The 13,003-nt window shown below is 43.6% G+C and overlaps 1 protein-coding gene across 1 annotated transcript in view; it reads left to right on the top strand.

The window, feature by feature from the left end:
- Nucleotides 1-13,003, top strand: part of LOC143126090 (ATP-binding cassette sub-family C member 8-like) — a 31,840-nt gene that overhangs the window by 11,852 nt on the left and 6,985 nt on the right. Inside the window, exons 10-23 of the mRNA XM_076288006.1 lie at nucleotides 316-450; nucleotides 858-1,020; nucleotides 1,475-1,515; nucleotides 1,641-1,786; nucleotides 2,536-2,650; nucleotides 2,756-2,890; nucleotides 3,629-3,701; nucleotides 3,918-4,023; nucleotides 5,075-5,173; nucleotides 5,985-6,069; nucleotides 7,108-7,245; nucleotides 7,495-7,602; nucleotides 7,932-8,034; nucleotides 11,417-11,655. Of these exons, the coding sequence (XP_076144121.1) occupies nucleotides 316-450; nucleotides 858-1,020; nucleotides 1,475-1,515; nucleotides 1,641-1,786; nucleotides 2,536-2,650; nucleotides 2,756-2,890; nucleotides 3,629-3,701; nucleotides 3,918-4,023; nucleotides 5,075-5,173; nucleotides 5,985-6,069; nucleotides 7,108-7,245; nucleotides 7,495-7,602; nucleotides 7,932-8,034; nucleotides 11,417-11,655 (1,686 nt within the window). The remainder of the gene's footprint in view (nucleotides 1-315; nucleotides 451-857; nucleotides 1,021-1,474; nucleotides 1,516-1,640; nucleotides 1,787-2,535; nucleotides 2,651-2,755; nucleotides 2,891-3,628; nucleotides 3,702-3,917; nucleotides 4,024-5,074; nucleotides 5,174-5,984; nucleotides 6,070-7,107; nucleotides 7,246-7,494; nucleotides 7,603-7,931; nucleotides 8,035-11,416; nucleotides 11,656-13,003) is intronic.

Here is a 13,003-nt window from a genome sequence, read left to right as displayed (position 1 = left end):
GAATGCTGGATTGTAGATGAGTTCTGAATTGTAGATGAATGCTGGATTGTAGATGAGTGCTGAATTGTGGATGAATGCTGGATTGTAGATGAGTTCTGAATTGTAGATGAGTGCTGGATTGTAGATGAGTGCTGAATTGTAGATGAATGCTGGATTGTAGATTAGTGCTGAATTGTACTGTAGATGAATGCTGGATTGTAGATGAATGCTGGATTGTAGATGAATGCTGAACTGTAAATGAATGCTGAATTGTAGATGAATGCTGGATTGTAGATGAGTGCGTAAGCGGTGTTTGACATCTCCTCCACATTGCAGGTGGTCATCGGCGTGTTCATGCTGTACTACCTCCTGGGGGTCAGTGCGCTGATAGGGGCCACGGTCATCATGCTACTGGCCCCTGTGCAGTACCTGCTGGCCACCCAGCTCTCTCGGGCACAGAAGAGCACCTTTGTGAGTAGAGTGGTTAACTCGTTAGAATCAGCTTGTTTAGAGAATGATTGGAACAAAAATGTGACCTTTACTTTCTGACGGAGTTTTTTCACCTCTGAGTCTAGGACACTCATGCATATGCACCCTGGACATGTTGTTTACACATACAATGTAGCACTTCTCGGGCATAGCTTATGCATATGCATGCAAATGTGAATTGGACTCTGAACTAATATATTATATATCAGTAAATGTGTTTGGAAATGTGCTTTGACATGACCTCTCTGGGGAGTTGCAGAATATTTATATGTTTGTTTGAGGGTAGATCCCCAGCTCTGTATGACAGAATAGTGTAAACGAATGCAAGTAACTTTTTTAAAAGACTGTAAAATGAGAGCAGACTAAAGCGCATGTCCTGGCTCTGTCAGGAGCACACCAGCGAGCGCCTGAAGAGGACCAATGAGCTGCTCCGAGGCATCAAGCTTCTGAAGCTGTACGCGTGGGAGCACATCTTCAGGAAGGGCATCGAGGAGATGCGGGCCAAGGAGCTGACCAGCCTCAGGCACTTCGCCCTCTACACCTCGGTGTCCAGTAAGCCTCATGTTAATTATTATTATTTTTATTTTTTTTTAAGTATATTTTTTGGCCTTTTTTTTTTTTATTTTTTTTTCAGATAGGACAGTGAAGATAGACAGGAAGCAAGTGGGAGAGAGAGAGATTGGGTGGGATCAGGAAATGACCGCAGGTCAGATTCAAACCTGGGTCCCCGTGGGCACTTGGACCCATACATGGTATGGGTGCTGTAGCCTGTTGCGCTATAGCATCCCCAGCCTCATGTTAATTAATTACTCCAGGCCAGGCGTCCGCTTCTCAGACCTCTTATCCCGTCTCTGCTTCACCAAGTCCCCAGGAGGCCCGCATGGCTATCTCTTTAAGCATCTGACAAATATTCGCTTCTTTCTACAGCTATATTATTGCACAATGGAACTCCTCCGGCAGACAATGTATGTTAAAATATAAATTTTCAACATTACCTTTTTTTCAGTTTTCCTGAATGCAGCTATTCCAATTGTTGCAGTTCTCACAGTAAGTAGAAACACACAGTCTATATGAACTAATATGCATAATAATGCATACAATATAATGTATATAATGATTTTATTTAGTGTCCTTCTTTACCAATAAATATCCAATATTCTTCTCTCCTGAAGACATTTTTGGTCCACGTCTACATCTCGGCCAACAGCGAGCTGTCTCCTGACGTGGCGTTTGCCTCTCTGTCCCTCTTCCACATCCTGGTCACACCCCTCTTCCTGCTGTCCAGTGTCTTGCGCTCTACAGTCAAAGCCCTGGTCAGGTAGTCAGCTGTCTTACTTGAGCTCTACTGTTAAAGCCCTGGTCAGGTAGTCAGCTGTCTTACTTGAGATGTTTTTGATCACCGAAAAGGGGGTAATTAACCTAAGATGTCAAAGGGCAATGGAATTAAACTGCTCTTGTTTATTCTCATCTGGGATAAAAATACTAATCAAAGAGACACACTGGTGTGTCTGTGTGTGTGTGTGTGTGTGTGTGTGTGTGTCTAAGTGAGTTTAGGATGTGTAAGTGCTGTCAATATAATAGTGGAAAGCAGCTGCCCTCATTTGGCAAGAACAACACTACCATGTGGTTTTCATATTTCCAAGCAACCATAAAGTTAAAAAAGCAATAATCTGGAAAAAATATTGAGTATGTCACATGTCAGATCAATTCAATCAAATCAATGTTTGGTCCTTTATGTTATGTTGATTAAAAATGTTATGATAATTTCGCTGTGAAAAGGCTTTTTCAGATACAAGTACAAGTCCACTGTACAGTGATTTACTGTATTACGAAGCTCTGCCCTATGACCCGTTGACAGGAATAAGGTTGGGTTTAGGGGTTATTTCTGGTGTCTAGCAACACCATAAATTTTCACTCTGACATAACGTGTCATGCAGTGATGATCACTTCTTAACTTACCAAGACTCTTCATCTGGACATGAACATAATTCTGGAACATAATTCAAACATTCTCTTGTGACTGCCATCAAGTGTGGGGATGAGTCTCAGCTTTCCTGTCTTTCTCAGTGTTCAGAAACTCAGTGAATTCTTCTGTGGTGAAGAGATCGAAACAGAGCCAGAGCCAAAACCCACCACTCCAACCAAATCCACTACCAGTAACCAAAACAACATCAAGTCAGTAGTGAGTACACAGCACCTAGCTCTTCTCTTCTCATCCTCTGCTCATTTTGTAATGAGAGTGATCGTTGGGTTCTCTGTTCATCTGACACGACTCCCTCTTCCTCAGTACCTGTGTCAGCTCCAGGCCAAAAACCTGCTGAACCGCAAGCGCAATGCAAAGAAAGATCAGAACAACGCCCCGGCCAAGAAGAGTCCAGAGGAAGAGGCGCCTGTTGACCACGATCACAATGTCTGCATTAAGGTAAAGTGGGCAGTACCGCTCCTGAATGGTTACACTGCCAGAAATTTTGTATGTTGCTCAATGGGCAGTGAAAAAAAAACAATATAAAAAGTTCAACTGATGATCAAGTGGGATTCACCACTTAGTCCACAAGGGTGAGAGATTTGGATGATTCAAAGTGCATCTGGATCATTTTTTTCTCTCAGAGAATGTTGCTGCATGATGGCAGCCGTGTAACATAGCATGAGAGGGCTTGGAATTCTCAGCCAGTGCAAAGCTGCCAAACACTCCCAGGAGTATCACTTTAGTCAGGCAGTACTTAGACACCTCTTATACAGTGCAAAGGTCCTTGGTCAAAAACGTTTAGGTGTCTCATTTCAATAAGGCATTACTGAGGACCCCTGCGGGTATCATTCATTTCAGTTGGTCACTATTTTTACAACAGGAAGAAGGGGGTTAAGTGGGCTAGCGTCTGTAAGGCAGCAGTCTCAGAGACATTCTAAGACGTCATGTAATGAATACGTTTTTTAAGAAGCCGTCTGGGGGGTGAACCTGTAGGCAACAGTAAAGTGTTCTCAGAGAACAGCTTTCCATTTTTCTACTATTTGCAAACCCCACCCACAGTATGCCTTTTCTTTCTGAAAATAAATGTGTCCTATCTTCAAATGAGGTGTTATGGAGAAAACACATATCACCTTCATTTTCCTGTTTCCATACATTAATACTCAATCAGCATGATTCTCTGTTTTGTCTTTATAGATCATAAATGGCTATTTCACCTGGACACAGGGGACCCCCACCTTGTCCAACATTGACATCAGGGTTCCATTTGGTGAGGAGAGCTCCCGTTATCTATCACAGCAATGACTCTGTTGACATTTTAGTTTGTATTCAGAGTTCTCTGAGTCTGACTGACTGACTGTGTGTGTGTGTGTGTGTGTGTGTGTGTGTGTGTGTGTGTGTGTGTGTGTGTGTGTGTGTGTGGTTGTCTCTCTCTCTCTCCCTCTCTCTCTCTCTCTCTCTCTCTCTCTCTCTCTCTCTCTCTCAGGTCAGTTGACGATGGTGGTGGGGCAGGTCGGCTGTGGGAAGTCCTCTCTGCTACTGGCCGCTCTGGGAGAGATGCAGATGATCTCAGGTAGTGTCTCGTGGAACAGGTGAGTGGGCGAAAGAAGAAGACGTTATATGCCCGCAGGGTTTTTTTGGAATTAAATTAAAATTATTGAATGTAAACCAGTTCTACAGCATATCATGGGCCAGTTTAACATACAAGGATTAGCCTAGTCCTAGACTTAAAGAAAACTTCAATTAAAATCTCTATTGAAATCAAGCTTTTAATCTAGAACTAGGCTTAGTCCATATGCTGGAATACTGGTTGGATATGTTTTAATTAAAGTAGTGTCTGCTACTATAGTCTGGATTGACAGTGAATGTTGGCTATGAAGAGCTGTCCGGTTGTGAAAATCTCTGCTATGTAATCTGGCTTGCAAAACAACAATAATGGTTTTAATCTGGTGTCCCTGTTGTTGCTTTTCCAGTCAACGCAAACAGGAGGACAGCGAGGAGAGGTTTGTGTTTGTGATGTAACACATAAGCAGTAAACAAAATCACACTGTCCACTGTTCTAATACTTTCTCCAAGGATATGTTTATGCTTAGTCCCTGTAAGCCAAAAATAAATGTGTTTTGAGTTTGTCACATCGCACAAAAGGGTGTCCTTTGTCATTCAGAAAAATCTGCATGAATAAAAACATTGACAAGTTGATTGTAACCTATTACATCACGAATATCCCTTTAAGGACCAATCAAAGAGATGGAACACTGGAAATGATGATGTTCTGTTTAATGGTCTAACTCCACAATTCAGTACCACACAGTGTACTAGTCTTTCAGGAATAGTTTTCTTAATGATACAAGGCATTTCTAAACACGTTTACAGGAACTATACGCATTTAAATATGCATAATATTATAGTTTATACCTAAATCATATGAGAACAAGTGTTAAAAAATAAATACCATTGTTTTTCTCTTTTCAGCCCTGAAAACCATACAGCAGGCGGAAAACCACCAAAGTACTGTCTGCTCACCTCATAATGTTTATAGATAATACAGTAATGTCAGGCTGGGGGGTCAAGGGACTTCTTATGTGAGTTCCTAAACTCTCCATATAGCATGTGTAACACTGTGGGTCTGTGTGTGCGTCACAGGAAGAGAGGCCCGGTGGCCTTTGCTTCTCAGAGACCCTGGCTGCTCAACACCACGGTGGAGGAGAACATTCTGTTTGATACGGCCCCTAACCAGACAAGGTAAAGGCATCACCAACACCAGGCTGTGTCTCAATGCTCATACACACAGATATGGAGATCATAGCATGGAGCTATTGTCCTCTAATCAGAGCATTTTACAACATGTGGCCCAGGACACACACATAGTCATTGTTTACAAATACACATAGTTGAAGAATTCCACATTTATCAAGGACATGTTTCTCTTCTTGAATGTATCCAGTGTCTGGCTTGTAGCCTGACTTACTCCCAGTCTCTATCACTCTCTATTTTCTCTCTCTCTCTCTCTCTCTCTCTCTCTCTCTCTCTCTCTCTCTCTCTCTCTCTCTCTCTCTCGTTCTCTCTGTCTCTCTCTCTCTTTGTGTTTTTACAGTATACAGTATGTAGCTTGAGGCTAGGAAGGTACATCTGAGAGAAAAAAAACAAAACACATCTCTCCTAAAAAATCCTGAGTCCATTTGAGGTCCTGTCTGGCCCATGGCTAATGGCCTGTCTTTGAGAATGCATTAAAGGGCTAAATGAGTGCGGGCCGGTGCGGCGTATCTGCAGGGCCGTTACGTAACCGCACAGATTTCACCCCACTCTAACGGTCCTCGCCGAGCAATTACTGTAGTTCAAGTCTCGGAGCAAAGAGGAAGGCCCTGCCACATTGGCCTGGGCTTGTGACTTGATTGTGTCTCCTTTAAGGAATCATCAAGCGTGACAAATCCTTACATAGAGGTCAGGAGCTTTGGCAAACTCCCTTTCCTGTGGAGAGGGAAGATAAGCACTTCCATATTTAAACTATTTGATAGATGTCTGGATTTCATGGGTTTTGAATGTCTTTCTCCAGGTACAGAGATGTAGTTGATGCGTGTTCGCTGCAGCCAGACTTTGACTCTCTACCACAAGGAGACCAAACAGTGATTGGAGACCGGGTACGTGCAGTCAGATACTTAACTGTAGAGAACAGGAATGGAGTTTGCATATTTTAAATGTGACAAAATGAGTGAAGCTATCCCAAAGCCAGTTGTGGCTTCGCTGTGTTACCGTGATCCGATCTGTGTGAGTGTGTGTCCTTCATGTGCGGACCGATGGCACATTATTCCATTCCACTGGCCCTTCACAATCACACAGAGGACTCGGGAAAGGGGAGCTCTGCCCCCTGAGGCACTTCCTGCTCGAGCACCAGCCCTGTCTCTCATGCAGCACAGCCCAACACGCAGCCTCCACTTCCTCTCCACCTCTCTTTGTGCATCAGCTGACCTCACAGTCACCCCCCCCACACACACACACACACACACAGCACCCCCCACCCCACCCCACACACACAAACACACACACACACAAACACACACACACAGCACCCCCCACCCACACACACACACACAGCACCCCCACACACACACACACACATCACCCCCCCCCCACACACACACACACACACATCACCCCCACCCCCACACATACACACAGAACCCCCCACCCTACCTCTCCGTGGCCACCGCAGAGCATCATCAGGAGACCGCAGTCATATCAGCTAAACTCAAAGTAATGTTTTGTGTCTCTGCGTCTCTCTCTGTCCTCCACTATTTCTCCTGTTTGTTTTCTTTTTATTTGACTTTGCCTTCACACACTGAGATCTCACTGTCCCTTCGGTCCTGCTGGTAACGTGGGCATTTACTCTCTCACCAGGGCATCATTCTGTCCGGCGGGCAGCGCCAACGCATCAGCGTGGCCCGGGCACTGTACCAGCAGACCAGCGTGGTGTTCCTGGTGGGTGATGATGGGACTGTGCACTTATGTTTTACATTTTCCCCCATCAATGCATCTTTTCCAGTCATTAAATAACAGCGTTAAATACTCTACGCTAAATCTTACTACAGTATAACCACGCATGGGCCGTTGGCACCGATAATAATATATGTAGCACAGGAGACTGGATACCTTTACAGGTGTTTGCTCTTTGTCCTCAGGATGACCCTTTCTCCTCCCTGGACATCCACCTGAGTGACCACCTGATGATGCAGGGCATCCTGAGGATGCTGAGGGGGGAGAAGAGGACCGTAGTGCTAGTCACCCACAAGCTCCACTATCTACCCCATGCTGACTGGGTATGAAAATATATATTAATATATAATATATATTATGAAAATATAAATAGATATTTTGGAGGAAGTTGAGCTCTGGATCATATGCAGTTATCATTAAAGGAACACACCTGCAGTATACGAGCATAAGCTCAAAATAGACTTTTTTCTCTGCATTTTTACATTGTATATTCTGTGTGGTAATAGTATTTTTGCCAAAGTTTCACTAAGCATACCTCGCCCTTGGCTGTTAACCATTGTCCCTTAATACAGATCATTGCAATGAGAGATGGAACAGTGCATACCCAAGGCACGCTGAGAGATATCCAGTACTCAGAGCCAGAGCTGTATGAGCAGTGGAGGGCACTCATGTACAGAGAGGTACGCGCCGCGATGCACCATACTGAGCCACGGCATACTGAGCCATGACATACTGAGCCATGACAGACTTGACAGACAGTCAGACTTGAATTTCCCCTTGGGGATCAATAAAGTATCTATCTATCTATCTATCTATCTATCTATCTATCTATCTATCTATATTCACCCTCTCCAACCTTTTCAACTCTCTCCAGCCACCCTGAGCTGATTGTGTACTATCAGTACTCAATCAAATATGGTATACTATTGTGTTACATTAATGGCATTATTACAGGAGGACGAATGGACCCGCATTAGCAGGGGACTCTTAACTTTTCTGTTTGTTACAGGAGGCTGGAAAGGAGAGTACGAGTGAGATGAGGAAGAAGAGCTTCCGGAGGAACATGTACTCAAGAGACATACATACCAGAGACGAGGAGGAAGACGATGAAGGTGGGACCACCTTCATCATGAGCTGAAGGACTAGATATCTTCGGCTTTTGGTGTTGGTTTCTTTGCTGTTATTTTGATAGTGCACCATCTTTGCCAGAGGCAACTAAATCTTACAAATAATATGTAATTGTACATTACATATAGCATTGGCTGTCATTACATAGAGCAATCACATTAGCAGTGCAAATTGAAAGCAACTTCAAAGCAAGTCCACTTACATGGACTCCAGTGCATGAATTCAGTAGCCTATGACACTGCCCTGGCAGATAGTACAGCCACGGTCAGATTGATTACAGTTGACCGAGGTTAATTAGCAGCATGATTGAAGCCCAGCAAATCTGCACTGCTAAACTGAGTCACGTAGCCCGAATCCCATTTGGTTATTCGGGGCTGCTTTTGCTGTAGTGCTAGCCTGTTGATGTATTTTCTGTGTAATTTCTGCCGAACCCTGATGTTGACTTTTTTATTGTTGCTGTTGTTGTTGTTGTTGTTGTTGTTGTCTACGTCTCTGTGTGCTACCCATGTGTGGACATATGGGATGGCTTCAGCACCTCGTGTTGATAGTAGTGCTCAGAAAGGTCTGGAATGAATGGCATGGTTTTTAAATGGCATTTCCCTCCATACGCATCCAACTGGATGAGGGACATTTTCACAATCATTAATATTAAAATATAGGGTAACTTATGAACTAGATACAGTTCTAGTCTAGATACAGATTAAATAGGCTGCATTTAATTCAATTCAGTCAAGATACAGTTTAGACTAAAGGATGTTCAAAAAGTAAAGACATTTAGTGCCAACAGTTCAGATAGGAAACTCAAAATAAGTTACTTTATTAAGTTACTACTAATTATTTTTATTTTTGTAAGTACAAGGTAGTATGCTTGGTCTTGGCAGACTAAGGGCTGTATTTTCGGTCACCAGCGCATGGCGTAAAGTTCGTTATTCACTGGCGCGAAGTTGAATTCGTTATTTTGCACCTTTATTTTTTAAGCATTGCGCCCAGGGGTGTGGCAATTAACAACCTAGGGAGGGACCTGGCGCATTGTCTAAAAATCGCTATCATACACCACCTAAACCTGGTCAGAAGTCAATGGCGAGTTGTTCATATGCTATTTTAAGAGCGCATGTCAACAGTCATATTGGCAGGTGCACGCACCATCCTTCTATCATTCATGAACGCACACCAGTGCACGTCCATGCAAAGCATTACAAATTGCACGATTACAATGGAAAACATAATTAGAATAAAGATATTACGAAATACTGTACATCTCATGATGAGTAGTTATTCACCATCATTTGCAAATTGGTAATGACGGTTAAAAGTGATTAGGGGAGAGGCGAGAGACACGTATGGAGCACAGCTGAAGACGCACTGTCACGAGATATAAGCAACTCCTCTGCAGGATAAATGTTGTTTTATTCAGTCATTTGAGCAACATTAGGGTAAGTGTTGCTTTTTCCAGCCTATGTTTTCGATGGTAACCCATTGTCAATAGTGAAAGTAACTGCATATAACTGTCTTGTCGTTGACTGACTCCTTGGTGAAGTTAGTTTCACTTTGCCAATGAGTTCAAATAATAGACGAGTGCAAATGCGTGAAGGCTATGCTAGGTTTTAATAAAGCATGGTTTAAGAATGACTATTCCATACGGTCTCGCAAGCAGCCTCCTTCAAATGCGCCGTTGAATGCCAAAATACCAATGCATTTATTTGACATATCGCGCGTTGCGCCGTTAAAGGGAATGACAGATGTCATTCTCATTGGTTTAAAATGATGTTACGCCCCAAACACACCCATATGACTGATTAAAAGACCTAGGAACACCTTGTTACGCCATGCGCTCCACTTTTGAGAACGAAACCCCTCCCAATGTGAACTGGACATCCTACTAAATTTGAATAGACTTTTGACGAGTGACGATGCACTTTAGAATGTCATGATAGGGCCCTAAGTCTACTTAAGATGCTGTTACTGCTGTTAGAAGCTGGTACACCAACCTAGTGGTGATGCTGCTGAATTGCTGCTGCATTAAATAATACCATAAAAAACATCAAAAGCACCAGATTTAGAGAAGAGACTTAACACTGTTCCCGTAACTGATTGTGAAAATGGAGGCTTGTTTATTTTAATTCTCATGGTCCATCAACTAGATAAATCCTCATGTAGTCAGAGTAGTTAAGGGATGTTACAGTACTCGTAAAATATTCTAAACCTCTTTCAGTGGGTGAATGTTTTAACGTTTAAACGATAACAGTACCAAAACGTTTGGGACTCACAATTAATTCAGACAGATAAGCTAGGCCAGTTGCAGAATGTGAACAAACCGGTGGGCCAAGTTATATTTTAACAATGCTAATCAATCGACAAATCAAGATGTTGCCAAGTCTGAATAGTATTCTAATTTAATACATTTGCATCTTACATGATTTCTTCAATTTTACTTCCACTATCCTATATTACTAAGCATAGTATAATTATTAAGTATAGTATATGATTGCTCATTTAAGAATGTAAGAGACTGGCTAGTACAGTTCGATAATATGGTGAAATGAGTGCATTGGAGGATTACAGTAAGTAGAGTTATACAGTAATAAAATTTACATCTAAAGAGACTTTTAAGAACCATCAAAATCCATTTTATCGTTTAAACAGTAACTGATAAACATCCCATCCACAGCCTTTCATCTCTGGTTCCTAAATCAATCATTTAAATGCACGATGCCATTGTCCTATAGAGTATAGTATTAAATCCATTGTCCTATAGAGTATAGTATTAAATTCAAGCTGTAAAACTCCCTTTGTATGGAAACAGAACTAGGTCCTGTTTAGTTCCCTGCATCTATCCTTAGCATCTCAGCTCCTTTGAATGCATATAGAATGAATCTAAAGCATGCTGCTGTAGACAGGGTCAACCTAGAATAGCCCTCTGCTGTTAGTCCCTCACTCTCACCACAAACAAACAGCATGCACCCGTAATTCAGTATCATGCACACTTCTCACGCCCCCTTTAAACATCTTCAGCTGTAGATGGGGGATGAGCAGAACACCTATAGTATGTAGGACACACAGGTCTGCTGAGGCAGGTAGAGAAAGGGAAAGTAATGGAGAGTGCAGTTTATCTGAATAATTTGTTTGCCTGTTGTTATTGTTATTTACCCCAATAGTATTACAGTTCTCTGTATTCTGTGCAGCTGTGTGTACAAGAAGGTTATACTACATGAAGTGGCAGGGCTCTAGTCATTAACTTGATATCTCTTTCAATGCTAGTGATTGGCATAACCATGCAGGTATCAGAGCGCTGTGTTGATGAGATGTGATGACGTGTCAGTGGTCATGTCGGTTCTCTCGTGTGACAGGGTCTGGTATTCTCCGCAGAGTCTACGACGGACGAGGACAGCCTGGCGGCGGAGCTGCGTCACCGGGAGACCATCCCGTGGCGCTCGTTCAGCGCGTACCTGCGGGCGTCCGGCCTGCTGCTCCTGCTGCTCTTCGTCGTCTCGCAGCTCACCAAGCACTCGCTCATGGTGGCCATCGACTACTGGCTGGCCCACTGGACGTCCAGTGTCATCGTGGCCAAGCTCGCCGCCGCCGAGGGCAACTGCACGTCTGAGCAGGTGCGTTATAGGCAGGTGACTTTGCGGAGTCCGCTGGGGAACTGACACTCTTGACATTTTGTTGCAGCACGCAGCACAGCGAGTCGGACGGTCCACTGGGGAGTTTGGGGCCGAGCCGGCCGACTGGCTCTCTGGACGTGGGAACAGGTGCACGGGGGGTCTCGGCGAGTAGTAAATAACTTTGCGAGGCACGAGTTGTCCTCACATTTCACACGGTCATCTCTTCAGCTCCACAAAGTGCCTACAGCACAGTTGGTGCATGACAGAGCGACAGACCCTTCTCTGCCCACCCCGTCCCACCCAGCTCAGGTCATTGGTCCCAAAGGAATCAACCGTACAGGGTGGGAGTGGAGGGCCATGGCAGGGCGACACGCAAGCCCAAAATAAGCCCTATTAGAAGTTAGGCAAGCTGCACTGCACTGCACCCAGAGCTCTCCTGGTTGTGTCCCTGGACCCCTCCGTATGCTTGCCCATGTCCCCCAGGCCTTTGGGTCTGTTGCACAGCTGTTCCTCTCTCTCTCTCTCTCTCTCTCTCTCTCTCTCTTTCTCTCTCTCTCTCCCTCTTTTCTTCCTCTCTTCTCCCTCTCAGAACATGCTGTGTCCAGTGTACCCTCACTAAAGGGTCATGTCCCAGCAGCGCTAGCTTTGTGCCGGCTGGCAAATAATCTTGTGTGTATGTTTACATTTTCGTTTAACCATTATTCTATAAATACATCAGTTCATCTAGATCAAATCTATACCACTGTTATAAATCTAAAATGCCGCAATGTAATTGATGATGCAGTTTATTTATGTTTGTCTTGACATTTGTCTTGATATGGATAAAAAAATCATAAGACGTCCACATATATATACATAGGTTATTCCTGATGGGGCTGGCAGCTGCGTATAACCCGGTGTTCAAACACAGGTTTGAAAAACAGATGCACTGTTTTATGGAGATCAACAGTTTAATTGCACGTGTTAATCACCCTGGCAAACATCCTCTCTGGTTTGGAGAGGAGAGTGTTTGTCAGTATGCCAGCATGCCTTAAAAGGCACAGCGGTGATAAATATGTTAGCTTGTGGAGGTTTTTTTTGTTCATTTGCTGGAAACCTGTGCTGATCTTTGCCCTCAAAGGGGTACAGTGACTCATGCATGGACACGTGTTCTCAAACATACATCTGCTGTGTGATATTGAGTTCATTTAGCAGATGTGGGGTCTTACAGCCAGGCCAAATAAACAATCCTTTGTAAATGTACCTTCTCGTCTGATTTGCCCCCATCACATCCATCTAGAAGATGTTTTTTTTGTTGTACTGGATGTTGATGAAAGTGTTCTCCTTTAGGTAAACAAACAAACAAATA

Source organism: Alosa pseudoharengus, unplaced genomic scaffold (genome assembly GCF_046254945.1).
Source record: "Alosa pseudoharengus isolate Yale_2024_CS ecotype anadromous, Long Island Sound unplaced genomic scaffold, YU_APseudo_1.1 YU_APseudo_1.1_scf_16, whole genome shotgun sequence".
Classification (NCBI taxonomy): Eukaryota; Metazoa; Chordata; class Actinopteri; order Clupeiformes; family Clupeidae; genus Alosa; species Alosa pseudoharengus.
Note: the sequence above shows the minus strand (reverse complement) of the source record. Positions and strands in the feature narration are given on the sequence as shown.